Source organism: Magallana gigas, chromosome 5, assembly GCF_963853765.1.
Source record: "Magallana gigas chromosome 5, xbMagGiga1.1, whole genome shotgun sequence".
Classification (NCBI taxonomy): domain Eukaryota; kingdom Metazoa; phylum Mollusca; class Bivalvia; order Ostreida; family Ostreidae; genus Magallana; species Magallana gigas.
The window spans coordinates 50,992,101-51,012,027 of NC_088857.1; the positions used below are offsets into that span (position 1 = coordinate 50,992,101).

The 19,927-nt window shown below is 34.3% G+C and overlaps 1 protein-coding gene across 2 annotated transcripts in view; it reads right to left on the reverse strand.

Annotated features, from left to right (window-relative positions):
- Positions 1-448: 448 nt before the first annotated feature.
- Positions 449-19,927, reverse strand: part of LOC105347367 (uncharacterized) — a 28,889-nt gene continuing 9,410 nt past the window's right edge. For both annotated transcript variants that reach the window (XM_011456416.4, XM_066086248.1), the window contains exons 3-12: positions 7,723-7,830; positions 6,922-7,104; positions 5,599-5,700; positions 4,791-4,901; positions 3,643-3,824; positions 2,952-3,097; positions 2,304-2,349; positions 1,902-2,088; positions 1,300-1,435; positions 449-1,086 (exon numbers count right to left, since the gene is read on the reverse strand). In XM_011456416.4, coding sequence (XP_011454718.3) covers positions 1,035-1,086; positions 1,300-1,435; positions 1,902-2,088; positions 2,304-2,349; positions 2,952-3,097; positions 3,643-3,824; positions 4,791-4,901; positions 5,599-5,700; positions 6,922-7,104; positions 7,723-7,830 — 1,253 coding nt within the window. In that variant the 3' untranslated portion in view covers positions 449-1,034. The remainder of the gene's footprint in view (positions 1,087-1,299; positions 1,436-1,901; positions 2,089-2,303; positions 2,350-2,951; positions 3,098-3,642; positions 3,825-4,790; positions 4,902-5,598; positions 5,701-6,921; positions 7,105-7,722; positions 7,831-19,927) is intronic.

The window sequence follows — 19,927 nt, forward strand, 5'->3', positions numbered from 1 at the left end:
GAAGAAAACTAAACATTTATTTGATTAACGTCATTTCCAGATAAAGTGATTATCCATCAGTTTTAAGGAAAAGGTTCTCAGCACAATGTCTTCAGCAACCTTCAATTTTTTACAAAAATTTCAGTTATCCTTAATGGGTATATAAAGATCAGAATCTTTGTCATGATACAATTCAATGTAACCATGTACAACATCAATGGACGTCAAATGAAGCCTCTCAGACCACTGCATATTAATGTTACATTGAGTGTGAATGATAATACGTGGAAATTTATTTTTCAGCAAATTGACGTGGATTTGATTTAGCATATTTCCGAAAGTACCTTTTCTTATACAGATATAAAAGGCATTAAGCGATGCATTTCATTTAGTGGAAGCCGTTTCCAACAAAAAAGCTACGTAGAAAATACAGCCAAATACAATACATGTACACAGTATTTTTTCACAGCCACGATGGATGATTCATGACATCCAGGGAGTAATTGCAATAAGTCACCCTAGACTGTAGGTGAGCTAAAATTACACTGTAGGTAAAACCAAGATGATGATACCAAGTACACAATTGACCTGACCATCTGACTCTCTTAATAATGCCTTCTTAATGATATAGATACATGTGTATATGTAAAGCAACAGTCATTTTTTCATTGATTGTCACAAAATTAATTCAGCAAGTCAAGACACAAGCTGCTTACAAATTGATGTCACCCCCTCCATTCTATGTCCTTACAGAACTCAGGACATGATTTTTAAATACAGGTAGGCCTTTCGCATTTTCTGATTTGTTATGATATAAACAATATTTCACACAATACCCTTGCAAAAGCAAAACCTTTAACATCAGCATATTTTCTTCTTGCCCCCAAAACACAGAAAAAAAGGTATTAGATGTTTCTTTTGGGGAAAATTGCATTTATAAAGTCCCTTCATTTAAACTTAACATCAGCACCGTGTAGCAAGATTAATTTGCAACAAAACTAAAGCTTTGATTGTAATAATGTCTAGGTTTTCTAGAAGACACATAAATTCTTTCATTAATCCACTTTTATCCATCGCTGGATTGACTTTTCTAGAGCTGCCATCCACCTGAAAAACCAAAAAAAGTACTAAACAAATATACAATATGGTGGTTCTATTCAAGACTGAAATTACATACTGGTACTCTTATGCCATAGAGTCAGGTATAGGACATTCCTACTAGCTCTTCAGTTTCATCAGAAAAAGTGCTGGATCTGTATGCCAGAGGACCTGAGTTCAAACTCCAGCAAAGGCAATACCTATGTTTTCAAGAAATGTTACCTTTCTTTGTGGGTCTCATTCTCTGCACAGAAGCTGAAGGTCCTCATCTGAGGCTCGGGGGGCCGGAGGACAAAGCCATGTTTCCTCAGGGAGCTGGTCATGTTTTCAACCTTGTAACCATGGAGATGTGCCATCCCTATTGTTGATTCAAAAGAAAGGATATTATTTTTGATTAAGAGGGCTCGATGGTTATGGCCATTTATAGACTGTATTGATCTCCTTTAAAAAAAGAGCTCTATTTAACTATATAGGAAAATTCTCAAATTTAAAAGGTAAAATATATGGACTTTTTCTATACTAAATAAAAGATTATTGCTAAAAAGATCATATCTTACAATTTAAGATCTGAAGGCTAATTTGTTGACCAACTAGCCTCCTTAAAACTATTAATCATCTTGGTGGTTTCCATATCATTTTCTAGATATACAAAATGCTCTGAACTTTATCTGTGATCTAGCTTAATTAATTAATTGTGTCATTCATTCATAGAGGAATAATATATCATTAGGCAATTAAACAAAATATCTTAATTCATTAGCAATATCTTTTGCACTAAGAAAGATATTTTTTTAAACAAGTTGATATAAGACATAGAATTTTACCTTGTGCGCTGGAAGAGTTGATGTTTTTGTAATAGTAGATACATGCGTCCTTCAGCACACAGTATCTCTTTCTCCAAGTCCTGACGGTACGACCACACTTGGACAGGTATCCGAAGCAGTCCGGCTTTTTTATATCCAGAGCAGGAAGTCCTACATTAGAGGCTGTCACATCCATCCATGCATCCTTCTGAAATCCAGACAGTAAGTTGTAAATAACACAGTACTACACATACTCTCTATGTCTAGCTAGGAAAACAAAGCCCTGGGCATTTTAAGCTTGTTGTCAATACTGATTGGACGAGGATTGTTGGCTATTATAAAATGCTTGTTTTAAGAAGCTGCTCTCGAAGTTTGCTAAATTTTTCTCAAAAACATTTAAAAGTTCGTTTGCAGTATCCTGACCTTTTCTTTAGCTCGGGTTGCAGCCTCATTCAAAGATGAAACCCATCTACAATGAAATAACAATGCACCCTGTTATATACTGGTGTGACAAAAAAGTCATAACTTTATGATCAACATTTCAAGATATTTACATCCATATTTCAATGTACATCTCAAAATGATCATCATTGCGAAACGGCACTGATTCTGTGTTTGTTTGAAGGTCATTGTGGTTAGGGTTTGACTTCCAAAGGTACAGGCAGGGGCAATTTTTTAAATCAATTATACTTATGAATTTTTCTATCTCTTCATAATACAACTACTCATTAATAATACAATAAGGCAGTCATTTAGATATGGTCTAATTTTATTTTGGAGAAACATATACACATGTACCAGTTTATTAATTAGATATATGGTCTCATTTAATTTTGGATTAACATACATGCAGTCAAACTTCGTTATCTCGAACTCGATGGGACTGTTTAAAAACTACGAGATATCAGAGTAATCGAGATATCACGGGTAAAATACTTAAAAAAATAAGTGGTTGGGACTTAAAATCACTCGACATATCCACTGTATTCGAGATATCAGTGTTTGAGATAGGCTATCAGATCAAGTGGGACTTTCTGTGTCTGTGATCTAGCTGTAATTTCTTTGACTTACTTGATCATTTCTACTCTGCTGTCAGCGATAAAGTAGTAGGTGCGAGCTCCAAACTTCTCCGCTTTGAAATAGTGTTCCCTGCTTGAGTCGGTCTGTTTTGAGACTATGTAGTTTAGAAGAGGAATGGCACCAAGAGGATCTTGATCCTAGAAATAACAAAGCAAAATACATTTGTAAGACACGTGTTTGAGCATCTGTCCATATTTGATACTTGTAGTGATTTGTTCCTTATGATAATTTGACCTTGAACTTGATGATTAAAATTCACAGTCACATTTGACCTTGAAACTTTAGGTTACAAGTTTTTTCTTTGAAAAGTTCGTAGGTCTGATTGCAAGAATCAGACCGATCGAAGGATATAGGACTGCTCACAGTATTTTCAGAAAATCTTCAAATAAGGTAACTACAAATACCAATTTAAGATACATGTACCAGTAAAGCTACTCAGTTGTGCCGAATGTACATTTGAAGTATTTTCAATTTAACACTGTGTAATCAAGCAGTCTTGTGTAACAGGATGTGAGAAACAATGCGGACCCAGATTCAAACCCAGGCCCCCTGAATCTCTAGTTGGGTGCTCTACCAACTAAGCTACCTGACACCTGTATTCCATCCAGTCTGACCATCACGTTTACAAGTAGTCAGAACACAGAAGTTGACCCTATGTCATGCATTGTTCACCATATCCTACCTGTTCTCCTTTGTAGTAGTAGAGGCAGTTGTCGAATCTGAGGACGAAGTAACGGCGCCTCCAGTTCTTGACGAACGTGGAGTTACTCTGTTTGTACATGTAGCCACTCATCACCGGTGTCTGCTGGTTCCGTACATAATGGACGTCGCTGGACGCCACCTCCAACTTTACGATGTTGGAATCTAATTTTTGAACAGAAAAATACGGTTATAACAAACACACTTATAATGAATAAGTCTGTATGATATCATTTCCAAAAACTAATAATTCAGTAATAATCAACTTTATGTAAATATATACTAATGCATCATAAAATTTTAATTAATAATATTACCTTTCTGCACTAGCTCAATATTTTGATATCAACAATTACTGGTATATTAAATCTATATTCTATACTACATTTTTGCACTAGTTCAATGTCTTTATGTCAGCAATTATATTACATCTATATTCTGTGTGAATAAATCTATATTCAGGCATAATATTTCATCAAATATCATCATTCACTTTACATATCTGCACTAGTTTAAAATGTAATTTCTTTATGCCAACCATTTGTGCATTTGATAAATTTTTTGATGTCAACCAACATTTTACCTTAATGCAGTAGTTTGATATACATGTACTTGTATATTCATATATATATCCTTATTGCAACAGTTAAACAATAGACCCCTTCATGTTAACTGTGGTGCTGCTCTCTTGCAGAGCAAATTTATATACTTTGCAAAAGTTTTAGTAGATAGATAATTAAATGACTAATTCAATAAAACAATCAACGCTACATCATATTTCACCAAACTATGTCATTTTGCCCTGCAGAAGAGCAGTACCGCATTTACTGTGAGGGGGTCTATTCTAAGATGTCATTCAACCATCTTTTACTGTGTGGGGGTCTATTCTAAGATGTCATTCAACCATCATTTACTGTGAGGGGGTCTATTCTAAGATGTCATTCAACCATCATTTACTTACCTTCATTAGTTGAAAAATTATCATAGTTAGATTACTTTTGATGTTAGTCATTATCATTTGATTATTTATGATGTCATTCCAGTAGTTTGATCGTTTTCAATGTCAATCAAATAATTTGACCATTTCTGATGTCAATTATTATATATTTCTGATGTCCAGCATTTGTTTACCTTTCTGCACCAGTTTGATGATTTCTTGATGACTTAGTTCCAGCACGTTGACCCCGTTGACACTCAGAAGAACCTGGCCGGCCTTCAGACCTGCTCTCTGGGCAGGACTTCCTGCAGAAACATGAAAAATCAAACAAGTTTTAATAAGATGGTACGTAACATTTTGTTGAAATACAGGCCTCCAGATGCAATGATGTGGTAATTTTTATAATTATACTTTAAAGTTAAATACTGAAATCTGATTGGTTTAGACACAGTTTATAATCTGTTCTGTTACCCTCAGCATTAACAACACACATGGCAACAGGGTAATACAACAAATTGCTGCAGCAGAACTCACGTCATTCCTATATAAAAGCAGTAATTTATTTTTTTAAATTAAGTTATTCAGTATAATAAAATAAATACTGCCTGTCTGGTAGGATAACAGTTGAAATTGACACCCCTCAAAAACCATTGTCAACCTCCGCTAAGCAGTATTTATATAATGACTTTATGTATAAAATGCTAGAAGTGATCTATGGTATACTCTCAATGTAATGTGAAGAGCTGGGAACATTTACAGATATTTGCAATATTAAGGCAGAAGTCATTTATGGTTGATAACATTTTAGCAATTGGTGTTGTCCTGTATAACCTGAAAATGTGAAATTGTCTTGGACATTTTCAACCTGAAGTGTTAAATTTTTTGTGACTTTTGATATCTTTCATTCAAGATTAAAGGGGGATAATTCACAATGGACAAGAATAAAGTGCTCATTAAATAGTTTGAAGCATACTGCATGACATCATTCAACATATCTCTTACCATGATCAACCTCTGTTATAAATGCTGGATGACTGTCAAAGATATGGAGACCAAAATCTCTATCTTTTCCATCCTTATAGATCACAACCAACTGTTCATGTTCTACAAAGAATCAGAAGGCCCCACTTAAAAACTGCTCAGAAATACACATGTTAACCTTATATTGGTACTTGTAGTTTAAAATAGTTTATGAGCAATTCTAACATTGAAAAAAAACCTAGACAACATTGAGATGGTGAACATCTTAAAGGGCCCTGCTTAAATAATTGACTATAAGATGAAAAGTATTTAAGATAAATTTGCTTTGACCTTGACCTATAACTTCGAAATTTTCCAGCTGGCATAAAACTTTTATTTCAATCTCATTTCCCCTTACATACAAGCATTTTTGTTCAACCTGAGCAAGACTAAGCAAATGGGAAATAATCTACAATCTAAAACTGATTATAAAGAAATCTACTATGATCTTCACATTGACTTGGTTCATATTATAAAGTCACTGCACGCCATTAACCCAAAGGCTCTGTTATTGTGAATAGGAGCCAAATAGGGCCAAGTGGAGAGTATATGCTCTGAAAAAAGAATTTTGCGTGATCCAATATGACCTTGACACTTGACCTACACACATCATTCAAGGTCACTGCACACCCTTTGATTGTAGGCACTCTGTGGGTGAAATATGAGCCAGATTCGATCAAAGGGAGAAAAGATATGCTCCGGACAAGGATTTTTCAGATTTGACCTTAGAACTTGGTTCAAGGTCACTGCACACCCTTTACTCTTAAGCTCTTTTTATGTGAAGCTTGAGCCAAAAAGGGCTAAGTGGTGAGTATATATGCTCTGAATTTTTTTTTTTGCATGATCCAATGACCTTGACCCTTGACCTACAAACTTTATTCAAGGTCACTGCACATTCTTTGACCATAGGCACTCTGTGAGTGAAGTTTGAGCCAGATTGGACCAAGGGGAGAGAAGATATGCTCCGAACAAGGAATTTTCATATAATTCTGCTATGACCTTCAGCTTCGATCTAGAAACATGGTTCAAGGTCACTGCACACCCTTTATGCAAAGGCACTCTGTGTGTGAAGTATGAGCCAGATTCGGCCAAGGAAACAGAAGATATGCTCTGGTCAAGAGATCTCAGACAGACAGATGAATGGAAGGATGGACAGACAGACTGATCACTATAGGGAACCCGCTCACTATAGGGCACCCGCAGAGTGGGACCCTTATAATTTTGACAATGATAATTGAGGAAAATTGGGAGGAAAATGAAATGCAGTTGACTCCTTAAAATTAATGACTTGAAAAGCAAACTAACCATAAACTTTGGCAGACATGCGCTGATACTCTTGTTGACTGTCATGTCGATGCACCATACATTTACGTCGCAGGCGATATTCATGTTTGAATTCACTCTCCGAGCAAGTAGTTGTTGTAGAGTCTGTGCGTTTGTGAGATTTTTCTAGTAGTTTAGTTTCAATGCCTCGAATAAAGACTTCATCTGAAGAAAACACAAACATGCATGCAATTCACATAAAGCTAATCATAACATAAAAATGCACATTGAAAATTGAAATATTACAAACAATGATAACATTTTTAGCATTTTCATAATTAAAAAAGCATGTATGTCACTTGGTTGGCAGCATTTATTACCTGTAACTGAATTATACTATGAAGTACAACAGATTTACTATAATAAAAGATATTGACTTGCTCAAAAAAACATACTTCTCAACTCCTGAATTAATTGGTCTAATTCAGCTTGCAATTTTGTGTCCATTTTTTTATAACACCTACATGTATATCTTAGTCCACCCCAAACGATTTGACCCATGTAGCATTCACCCTAATCATTCCTGGCATACTTGGGGTGACTCCAGTTGGTCTATTTGATGCACAGTAGTAAATAATTCTCCCCTGAGGGCAATCTTGTTTTTGGTGTTACATTTATTTATGAATTATGATGTTTATTAATGGACAGTAAAAGTATGTTATAAGAACAGTTCTCCATATCAAGATACCTTTTGGACTATGTGTGTCACATCTTTTTGATATTCCAGTACCCAGCTACTAGTGTTCCAGTTTAACATACTGCAGTCTGTGTTTTTCTACATACCCGATTCTGGCTCCTCTTCTGCAATGCTGGATGACTGGAGCAAGTTGGGTGACTTTTCATCTGGCATACACAACCATACGGATTTTCGATAACTCTCATTATAAATGCCTAAAATAGTGACATCAGAGACATATCTAAATACAAATGTCTACATAAAAATTTATGTACTATCACTGCAGTTCATAACTATTGACCAATGAAGTCATCATGGTTTTACATTTATAAACTCTGTACATTACACAGATATTAGCCAAAGAGTTCTATACAAAGAATTCAATAGGGGCGTCTAATGTCTTGCAGGTCATGGTTAAAGGCAAGGTCATTCCAAAAATGCTGAAATGAGAGGTACCACTATTGAAGATATAAATTCTTTATTTGTAAGATAGAAACTGTAAGGATGTATTCTGCACTGTGAAGCAAATACAAATCTGATCTGCTAAAGTTTCGGAATTTTTTCTTGATATTGGGACAAAATACTTGACCAAGTCAGTTTTTAATTTAACCAGATACCATTTACATGTACAGAGCACAGGTGCTTGAGGACAGGATCGACCCCCCCCCTCTTCCATCCCCCCCACCCCCCAAGTATATAGACTCCCAGGACTTTATTATTATTTTTTTTTATTAAATTATCCTTTTATGACATATTTCTAATCTAATACATATATTAATTGAATAAAATTACCTAAAACAAACATTTAAAAAAAAATCAGACCCTCTTCAAATATAATACAAGAAGGTTTTAAACTTTGTCTGCCAGCTGAGGCGCTGCCAATGAATATTTGTTGAACATGTATTATCAATTTTCAAACTACATCTACCAGTCAAAACGGTGACCTCATGTCGTAGCCCGGTAATTCCCTTCACTAAATATCTGCATGCCATGCCCGTGTAAAAACATTTATTGGGTAAATTAGGACAATTTTCACTGACAAGTTGCAAGTTTTGAACCGATCCATTTAAAATCAATGGAAGTGAGGGTTTATTGCAAGGAAGATAACTTCACTCATAAACAGAGAAGTTCTGAGTGTACATGAGAACAATGAAAAGGTAAGAGATTTACGAAATTGCATGGCAACCTCGAAAAAAGTACAATTCATTAGAAGTATGAATTCTAATCAAGCCGTGAAGAACTGAAAACTTTTTTTATCTTCTTGGGTACTGGAAAATCTAAAAGAAGGCACTCATACTGAGTGTATTACAATAGAAGACATAAAAAAGAGAAAATAAAAAATTAATGTTACGAGTTATCTTCCTTGCGATAAATCCTTACTTCCGTTGATTCTAGATGTTAACAATCTTCTTGTATAATAATGTTAAATATAGAGGGTCCAATTTTTAAAAAAATGTTTGTTTTAGGTAATTTGGGGCAATGAATGAATAAATTAGATTAGAAATATGTCATAAAAGGATAATTTATTTTAAAAAAGAGTAAAGTCCCAGGGGTCTTTTTACTTGGGGGTGGGTGTGGATGGGTGGGGGGGGGGGGGTCAATCCTGTCCTTCAGCACCTGTGAATGGTACATAAAAAGATATACATGAGATTTAACCAAATGAATGATATAAACCAGGTACATGTGATATATACCAGGTAAATGCAATTATACGATGGACAATTTTCTTCTTTTTTCAGCATTTTACTTGTCTGTGATGGTTTTGAGCTAAAAGCTGTCCATACAGTCAGAAAGTAGAACTCATGTAAAGGACTCTCGTCATTGAATCGCTGCACTAAAGTCAACGTTGAACCCTATGACTTAATATGGTAATGCGTCATGTCACAATTGAATATGATCCTTATATTAATAAAACTTAACTGGTAAAATGACTTTCCAAACATATGGACCATATTGCTCACCTAAGTAACAGGTATTAAGTTAATGTCTATATCTCTGATGAGTTAAGTATCATGCACATGTACATGCATGTACATATTTGATAGCCAACGGTTACTATATCTACTTGCTTAAAAAAATAATCTAAGGTAGAATAATAAAATGGCATCCTAGAATGGTGAAAATGACCTTCCTGGTAGGGGCTACGACATACACATAGTGTTTATATCCTATCTAATTAAAAAGGAAATTGAACTAGAGAAGATCATAAGTGTTGAACTAATTATATTGGTGAATTTCCTTATAAACTGCTCAGAAATATTCACTGCAATAATTGGAGGCTTGTACCTCGATTGATAAATATCATATCACTTTGCAGGGATTGGAGGAAAATATTTTTGCTTCATAAGTCACTAAATGATGTGATTTGAATAATTTAAAACTTTAAGTTCTGTTTTCAATGCTTTTCGATTGTCTAAAAAATTATTTATAGATGCATAGACTTTTACCCTACATCATGATGACTTGCATTATCATTCTGCATAAACATGACAAAGCTATTGATTCAACAATATTTGTTATTAAAATGCCAAACTGATCTTAATTTCTGTACTTATTGATAGAAATTTTTTTAATAAAGATTGGACTTGATAGCTACCAAATTTATATGAGTATAAACTAGGTTGGAACAGTTAAATTGTGCTTTACTAAAAACTGTTATATGTGATGGATAAAGCATCATATAATGTCATTAAATACATTCCTTCAGTATTTGTTTTGGGTTTTGATTTCAACATTCATAGATCAATTACAATTAATAAAAAATCATTTTGTCCCACTCCTTCTTTTTCTCTCCCTGGCCCTTCCCTCTCTCCCTGGTTCTTAATTATAAAATGCTTTTGTTTTTAACTATTTGACATTAAAACCAAAGTTTAGGACTCACAATTTTAAATTCTCACAATTTGATACAATGTGGAATAGTCAAAAGTAATGAATCTTCAGTAAAGTACGGTTGAACTTCAATGTCTCAAACAGTGATATCTTGAATACAATGGATATGTCCAAATGATTTTAGATATCTCAAAGTTTTTAAACAGTACCATCTAGTTCGAGATAATAAAGTTTAACTGAATATATAAATCATTGTTAGCATTGGATACCTACATCTCTCTCTCTCTCTCTCTCTCTCTCTCTCACTTTACTAATCATTTTATTCATAAAACTTCCTTGGACCCTCACAATAGGCAAAGTGTCTGATGGATATTGAGATTCCTCCCTAAGTACATGAGAGGCAGACACTCACAGCAAACCTAGGCACTAGTGGGCAATAATGCCATTGAACATTTAAGGTGTAACATCATTATGTGCATTCACAAAATTTAGGTTGTAATGGTTTTTCCAACAAAGTGTTAGTTATTGTAACTGGTATACACACAACTTTGCAGCATATTAAGAATTCTAAGAAATACACTCCTTTCAGATTTGTAGCCTTCTGAAAAATAATTCTGATGAAGAAGGAAAGATCTCACACTTACAAACTACATGTATAAGGTAGTGCACTCAGTACGCAATTTTCACAACAATATGATTTAAGCCACAAATGTCACATGCTTAGTAAACCCTTTTCCACTTTGATTATACAGCACATCTGCAAGAACATTTCATCATGATGATACAGCTAATGTTATGTGTAGAAGTTTGACTTTCACTTTATTTTCCTAATAATAACTAGTAGCATTTATATTTCTATAACTGCAATTGCTCCCATAAAACATTTAAATTTTAAAGAAAAGGAAAATCTACATTTCTAGGTATAAAATTATTTTTCAAGGATCATGGCTTTGGTAGGTTCGTAATTCATCATACAATAGCAGAGCAGTTCATGAAAAAAATGTTTAATTATTGCATAAATAATAAATACCAGAAGAAGAGTTTATTTCGTGGATCTTCCATTTGATTGAATATAAGGGATTAGTTCATGAATGGATGTAATAATTTTCTTAGATATTCATGCACCATTGCTTAATGAAATCAATACACATGCAGGGAGACATGAAATTTAAAGGTAAGTTAAAACAAAGGCCATCAAACAGTCAGCTTTTTATTCCAACTTAACAGTTATCTTTGTGCAGTGTTGGCTTTTGTAATCATTCATTGATGTTTCCAAAAGACAACAAACTCATACATTATGCATGAAACAATTTACATAATTTTGATTTTTAACAAAGAAGCAGCCATGCTTAACACCAGAGCCAAATCTTAAAGTCCTTGACATGCATCAAGAAACCAACCACCATTTTCTTTCTTTCCAACATATATAATTTTGTCAAAGATGTGTTACGTTTATTAGGGTTTTCCGTTTTTCAACGGAAAACCCTTCTGTTATTCTACTGTTTCTTATTATTATTTTTTTTTTTTTCCCGCAAATTTTGTGCACGAGATTTCTCGAACATTTTTTGTCTGATTGCTATGAAACTTTCAGGGTATGTAGATGATAATAATATCTCTAGACGTTTTTTTTAAATTTTTAAAATTCACTTCCGGTTATGAGTTATTGCCCTTTAATTGAAATTTGGGGGGTCTTTTGTCCAGAGTTGATCTCGGGAACTACAGATGATAGATGCATGAAATTTGGCGAAATTGTCGGTAACATTTTATAGTTTTGCTGGCATGAAAATTTTGGTAATTTCTTTGTTAGTTTTTGAGCTATTTGTCGCCAAAGTTTAAGATTTTTTCGGGGCTGAAATTTTGTTGCTTTTTGTATTATAACCTTTAAACTAAAAATGTTTTGTTAATACATATAGAACAAAAGTTGTTTAAAATAACGAGAGCTTTCATTTAAAATTAAGAAAAAAGGGCTGGCCCCTATAATAAGGGGCCAGCAGCTCATACACGTATTTTTCTGATAGCAAAAATCGTTATCAATTTATGAAAAAAAATTAATTCAGTTATTGTTAATATATTAAATAATGTCATTTGGTATCAAATTAAACAAGTTCTGTGCTATATTTTTTTTCAAATTTCATAAAACAAATATGTGAGAATCGTACATGAACGAGTTAATATGTCTACATAGACACACAAATGCCACATTAAGGCCCAGGAATTTACTGCATTACGTTGTGTTGCGTCTTAGATAAATTGTTGTGATTCAATTTCATTTTTTTCATCTATATCATTTATGAATTCAATGAATACACATGATTATTTAAACGTTCTATGTGCAACTATTTGTCGGGGCGCCCCTGTTTGTAACCCCCGCGCGCGCGCCGAATGTAAACAGTAACGAACGGCATTGTAGAAAAGAGAGAGCCGTAATGCAGAAGAGAAGTTGTGTATTCTTTCGGTGTACACATGCATTTTCAAGTTACTGTGAAACATATGAACATGCACAGGGAACAATACTACATATTTGTATAAGGAGGGATATGTTCTCGTGTGAATCGTTTACGAGGAAATTCTGACAGCCACACTTCTGTCGACGATCAGCCGTTGATAAGCTACGAGTAATAAAGGAGAAAAGATGGACATTAAAGTGTGTGATTTATGTGGATGTTACTGAACAAGGTGAGGCTTTTACTCCTTTTAAAGTTTCTTGTTAACTGGTTAAAATTTAGTATAGATGTACATGTAAGTACGTGCACACTGTTAGATGTTTTTGTTATGGTGTGGGTGTTTGTTTACTAACGTGTAATTTTTACATGTTTCATGGATGTTTAGACTCGCTCGAGGTTCATGGGGGACTGGAAAGGGTAACTGAATTTATCTATTTAAAAAAATAACAGATTGTGAATTTTCAACTCAAAATTCAAAGCAGGGTCTAATTAGAAACATATCATATATTCTTGTGCAGAAGACTCCAAATGTAGTCATGAATACCCTGTAGACATAACTTCAAGTAAATAAAATTGTATACTTCAGACTTCAGAGTTAAAACATGAGTTTAATATCTTTATGATGCCGATCATTGTATCATTAAAGAGGTTTAGCAGACCAACGGGTACCCGGTACATGTACTTGTACATGTAGGTTACAAGTTAGAACTATGCCTACCATTCTACCAGTTCACATAATTTTTCTTGTTTAGCAGTTATGATGTGTACTTAAATTGTCCTTGTTAATGTTTTAAATGTAATTTTTTATTCTCTTTTTTTAATCTGACTACTGGCAGTACTGGCGTGCGAGCAGTTCTCGCCGAGGACCATTTCTCGCTGGTGCACTGTTACATCATATTTTCGTATATAATTTTATGTGTTGATAAAATGACGTAACAATGCACTGGTGAGAAATGGTACTCGGCGAGAACTGATCGCACGCCAATATTGATTAATTACAGACAAAAACTGAAGGTTGCGAGTGTTATTTTTTATTGAACAACATTGTTTAAAATAATTCTTTATATATGTGACAATCAGACCGGTTTGAATACCAGTGCCAGATAGCTCAGTTGGTAGAGCACCTGACTAGAGATTCAGGGGGCCCAGGTTCAAATCCCGGTTTGGTCCTTCATTATTTCTCCCATCCTGTTACAATATTGGTGTTGTGACCAACCCCTGGAACTAACAGGTTAACTCGATCCTGCCAGGGATGATCTTCGAGGGTGAAGATCATTTAAGGGGGAGGAATGTGACGGTCAGACTGGTTTGAATACCGGTGCCAGATACATGTAGCTCAGTTGGTAGAGCACTTGACTAGAGATTCAGAGGGCCAGGTTCGAATCCTACTTTGTTCCGTCGTTATTTCTCCCATCTTTTACATATACATGTATATCAGATATATGACAGATGATTAAGGTCATCACATGTTTTGCAAGATGCAATAAGTGTTAAAAACCTTTACTTTACAACAGAATACATTTAAGTGAATATTTATGTTTCTTGTTATTATTTGGTGTGGTTTTCTTGACAGTGTCGCATAAACAATTTACCCGCTCCTAAAACACAAACTTTTTGTGGATTCAGCTTACCGCTGATTGGCTGCTGTTGCAGCAGACAAATAAGATATGCACGCACAAAACACAATGAACTTATCAGAGAATGAGTTGAGTTTATTTAAACTGTTGGAATTTGGGTATTTTTTTTAAAAATGTATACTTGTGACAAAACATATATGTGGTACATACAGCTGTAGCTTTATGAAGAAAATTTTGGTTAGACCATATATACCTATCGTGCAAGTAAATGATATTTACAAAAAACTTGCAATTTATGGGCACGAAATATACGCTAGTTTTATAAAGATTGACATACATGTAATGTACCACATTCTTTGAAAAATAATCTATTAAAAATTCTTCATTAAGTTTACTCTTACATGTTTTATGCTTATTACACGTAGTATTGTTTTTAAAACATGTAATTTATAAGAAAATAAACAAAAACCCTCGCTAAATTTATTTGCAAAAAAAAACTAGATGCTGTCATTAGACAGTAATACCCACACCATGTGTTTGCCCCTAAATAACACTGTTTTGTACCAGTTTAATTAAAAATGAAGGCTACATGCAAACTCCGGTAATACATTTAAAAATTATAATTTTCATAACTGAAGGATGAGATCCCTGCCCATATGATAATACACATCGTGACATGAGCAGCACTTTATGTGCAATTTGGGGTAGACCTGTTTGCAGTGAATTTTCAGTTAATCAATAATCTTAACATTTTATGTCATAGGAAGTATAATGGTCTATATAATTATTACAAACAAAATTAAAAATTAAATTATGCCCCCTCCCCGTGGCGGTTGCCGGTTTTAGATTTGCTTCTGTGTGCCTACAGGAACATCATCGTGTGCACAGATTTAGAGAAGGGGTGGGAGTGAGGGGTCCAGACCCCCCCCTCCCCATGAAAATTCGTAAATTACCAAAAATACACCTTGGACCCCAATGCTCTTACAGACATGTAAACGCTCTAACCCATTGCGCTTCAATGTTAGGTAACATTATTTGGGGGGTAAATATTTAATCAATATTCAACATACTTTATTGTTTATCTCAATAGGAAGTATACATGTACATCACAATATGCAGGTGTCCTGCACCACCTTAAAGCTGTTATTTACCTAATAAAATAGTGCAAGTGGATTTGAAGAATAGGTCATAAAAATACATGCATGTTACAAATGACTGATCTTTGTCTGAAGTTACGTACACAACACAGGTTTGCATGTCTCATTAGCGGGTACTAGTTTTACCCAGATGGGTTCACGTGTATACATACATGGGTGTTGCTAAAACGCGGAACGGAAAACGGAACGGAAGGAAAACGGAAAATCTTATCTAATGTTATTTACCTCATAGATTTGTTAAGTATGCTAAAACGATATACTTTATGTACCTTTTTAATTTTTTTTGAAAGATTAGCAATATTAGATTATTTATTCAAGAATATTTATTTCCTCAAAATTAACAGTACATGCATTGACCACTATATTCTGTCCCAAAATATCCTCGATTCACTTTTTGCTGTATATTTATATATACCTCAGGGTTCAAGCGATTCTCTTTTAGAAGCATTAAACATTCTCATTATTCTTTCTTTAAAACGTCCTCTCTAGCTTATCAGCTGGTGTAAATACACAGCTAAAAATAAAGAAGTCTACGGGGTTTTGCATTTTAACAGACCCGGATGATAGTGTTGAAAAATTGTGCAAGGTCTTCTGAGTGACTTCCAAATGGAGAAAAGATGTCAACATTTTCCATTATAAATCGTCCAAATGTGCTGCATGAATATTTTGGGATCGACAGACTATAGTCCCAATATATAATCGGAAAATCAAACCAGGCAACGTCTAGAGCTCTCTATTCGGATCATATGTATATATAGCTGCTGGAATAAACAACTGCATGCTTTGTAATGCAAACGTAAACAAAATTGCATTGCTAAAAATACTAGTTTCACAAATTACTAGTTTCACAAATTACCGGGTATTTTAATGTTTACTGTATTTTAATTTTTTAATGTCGTCAGTCCTACAGTTTTTTTCTTCCATCTCAATGATACTGTATCGTCTGTATGATAAAAGATCGTCTAGAACACCGAAAATTCAATTTTGATGTAAGTATATACATGTACATCATATTTGAAAATAATATAAAAATACTCAAAACACGCATAAAACGCTTTCACTAACTGCGTACGTTACGCTAATATGCCAGCAATACCATATAAGAGAAATAAGTAAAAGGTTATAGCTAATTTGCTCGTTTAATCATGTTAATGTTTCACAATTCGTATACATTTGATTTTTCCGTTTCGTACTCAACTAAAGCCGAATGAATACAATGCTATAATTGATAGACATTCATATGAATATTAATAAGATAGCAACATGTTGATAATCATTCATTAGATATAAATAAAAGATACAAAGTAAATCGTTTCTGGCCAGTCTATATCCTTTTTAAGCGATAAACGTGATGATATTTTCCATTCCGTTCCGTTTTCCGTTCCGCGTTTTAGCAACACCCATACATACATGTCTCATTGTCTGTGTTTTCCGTATGCAGAAAAGGATTACGGTAGTTAAGATCAGCCAAAGGAATTCATCATTGTGTTTTAATTGGATTATCATTATGATGTTGACCAATTTAGGTAAGCATAATACATGTAGTAGCAGTAGCACAATATAATAAGATGCCAGCATGGGATTCCTGCCAGCATACATACACATGTATATAAGTTCTACTTTCACTTTCTAAATGTAATCTCCCTTTGGCAGCATACTGTATCATCATCTTTTAATATTTAAATAAGCTTATCATCGTTACCTATCCTATCGCATTTGTAAAGTTTCTGTCATTTTAGTTATTTTTTTCATTTGTCAGACTGCATGCACTGTTGAGTTGACCCCATATTGACCCTGTATAAACAATTTCTTATTAAATTTGTGTATTACATATGTAAGTAAGTGTAGACACTTATATTTTTTATATGAGTAATAATAGGAAAGAAGGAGAATTTCTTTCTTAATGTATTATAATGCATCAAATACAATGTAGGTCATGACCTTATGGGACTGTTCTGACCCCACGAAACAGGAAAATACAAAATATCTTCTAAAGTCATTATGATGCATCAACTGGTGTAAAGTACATTAATGACCCCCAGGTGTTGTCTTTAAACCCCCCCCCCCCCCCCATCCCCCCCCCTTTTTTTAAGAATAACATTTTTTACCAGTTTATAAAAGTTTTTAGACACCCAAATTATATTTTGATTTTAATAGATTATTCGACAAGGAAGGGGGGGGGGGAGAGAACAGTTTATATTTGAGTTTGTTTGGGAGTGGGGGTTCCAAGTTATATATTTGACAATTTTTTAATGTAATTTAAAATAAGACTAAGCCATACTACAGTCATGAACATGAATAGTATAGAACAAAACACAAACTAATACATGTACATGTATATATACATAGGAAGTATTACAAAACAGATGATTGATCTATATCTGGGTTCTTAAATTGAATCATATATCATGTACATATTATATTATTGTTTCTTTGTTCAAGGCATTTAAGATGGTATGTAGGTCATGATCCCAAGTGCTCTTCCTGAAATTATCAAATATCATAAAAACCATTGAGATCCCCACCTTAATCCAAAGATATTATTCCTCCTTAGGTCATGCAGGCGCATCAGATCATTATGTCATGTAAGTCATGACCCTAAGGGGTCATCCTGACCCCCTTAGAATCAGAAATTGTCAATTATCTTTAAATTATTGATGTTTGATGATCCTATCTCTATTTAATCTTTATTAGTTATTAAGTCTCCTGAATGAAGTTTGGAGACTTATTGTTTTTGTACGGTTCTTAATACATGTATATATTCTTCATCTTCTTTTTCTTCTTTCCCGCTCTGAACTTGTTTCTCAGAATTGTACAAAACTCTAGGATATGATAGGCCTGCAAATCTAGTTGTGCACCCTGGTTTGATTTTTCTCATTTTGGGTTAGACAACCACTTTTCGGGGGAGGGGGGGGGGGGGGGAGGGTGGTGTCAAAAGGGTGTGGGGTCTAACATTGCATGAACCTTGTAGGAAGAATCATAGACTCTATTGTAAATGGTAACTTGAAAACGGACAAACAAAGATAATAATATAGGGTTTTCATAATCATATATTGGCTGTTACTGGCAATATATAGGGTTTATTAGATCTGACCCCTGGGGTCATCCCCACCCCCCAGGAATTTGAAATTACCATACATCTCAGAAACTGTTATAATCATGACCCCTAAACCATATATATTCATGTTTCTGATGTCAAGGGGCATCAAATGTTATGTAGGTCATGGGCCCTGTGGGTGGTCCTGACGCCCTCAAACAGCAAGTCCCTTAATATCTTCAAAACAGTTGAGATCCCCACCCTTAAACCATATATATTCTTGTTCCTTGTGTCAAGGGGCATCAAACGGTATGTAGGTCATGGGCCCCGGGGGTGGTCATGACCCCCCTTGAACAGGAAGTGCACGAATATCTCGAAAACGGTTGAGATCCCCACCCCTTAACCATATATATTCTTGATCCTTAAAGGGCATCAAAAGGTATGTACCGGTAGGTAATGCGCCTCAGGGTTAAATTTAATTTTTCAAAACCGTAATGCACATCTATGGAACAGTTCCTTTCATATCCCGAGATATGATGTGTCTATCCATTAAATCATAAAAGGAGTTCTAGGATCTATGTTTTTTTTTAAGTGATAAACGTCAATTTTCTGCTACATTTTGACTCCCTGGATGAAATTTAAATTTTGAAAACCTTACTGCACATCTATAGAACAGTCCCTATCATATCCCAAGATATGATTGTCTATCCATTAAATCATAAGAGGAGCTCTTGGATCAATGTTTGTTTTTTTAGTGATAAACGTCAATTTTCTGCTACTTTTTGACTCCCAGGATGAAATTTAAATTTTTAAAACCTTATTGCACATATATAGGACAGCCCCAATTATATCCCAAGAGATGACGTAGCTACTCCAAAAGTTGTAAGAGGAGTTCTGGGAACCATATTTTTTTTGCCAAAAAACGTCATTTTTTGTTGCCCACTGATCCCCTTAATTAAAAAAAAAATTCTGGAACCTGATCATGCCTCAATATGACACCCCCAATCATATTCTAGAAGATCATTTGGCTACTGCTTAAAAAAAATGACGTTTTTTAAACCAGTTTTTTTGTAAAAAAACGTCATTTTTTAGCCATTAAATGACCCCCAGGACAAAATTGAAAATTCCGAAACCTTATTGCGCATCTATAGGATACCCTAAAACATATTCCAAAAGATGATTTGTCTACTTTTGAAAATGTAGGAGGAGTTCGAGGAAGAAGGTTTTTTGTGAAAAAACGTCATTTTTTACCAATTATTTGATCCCCA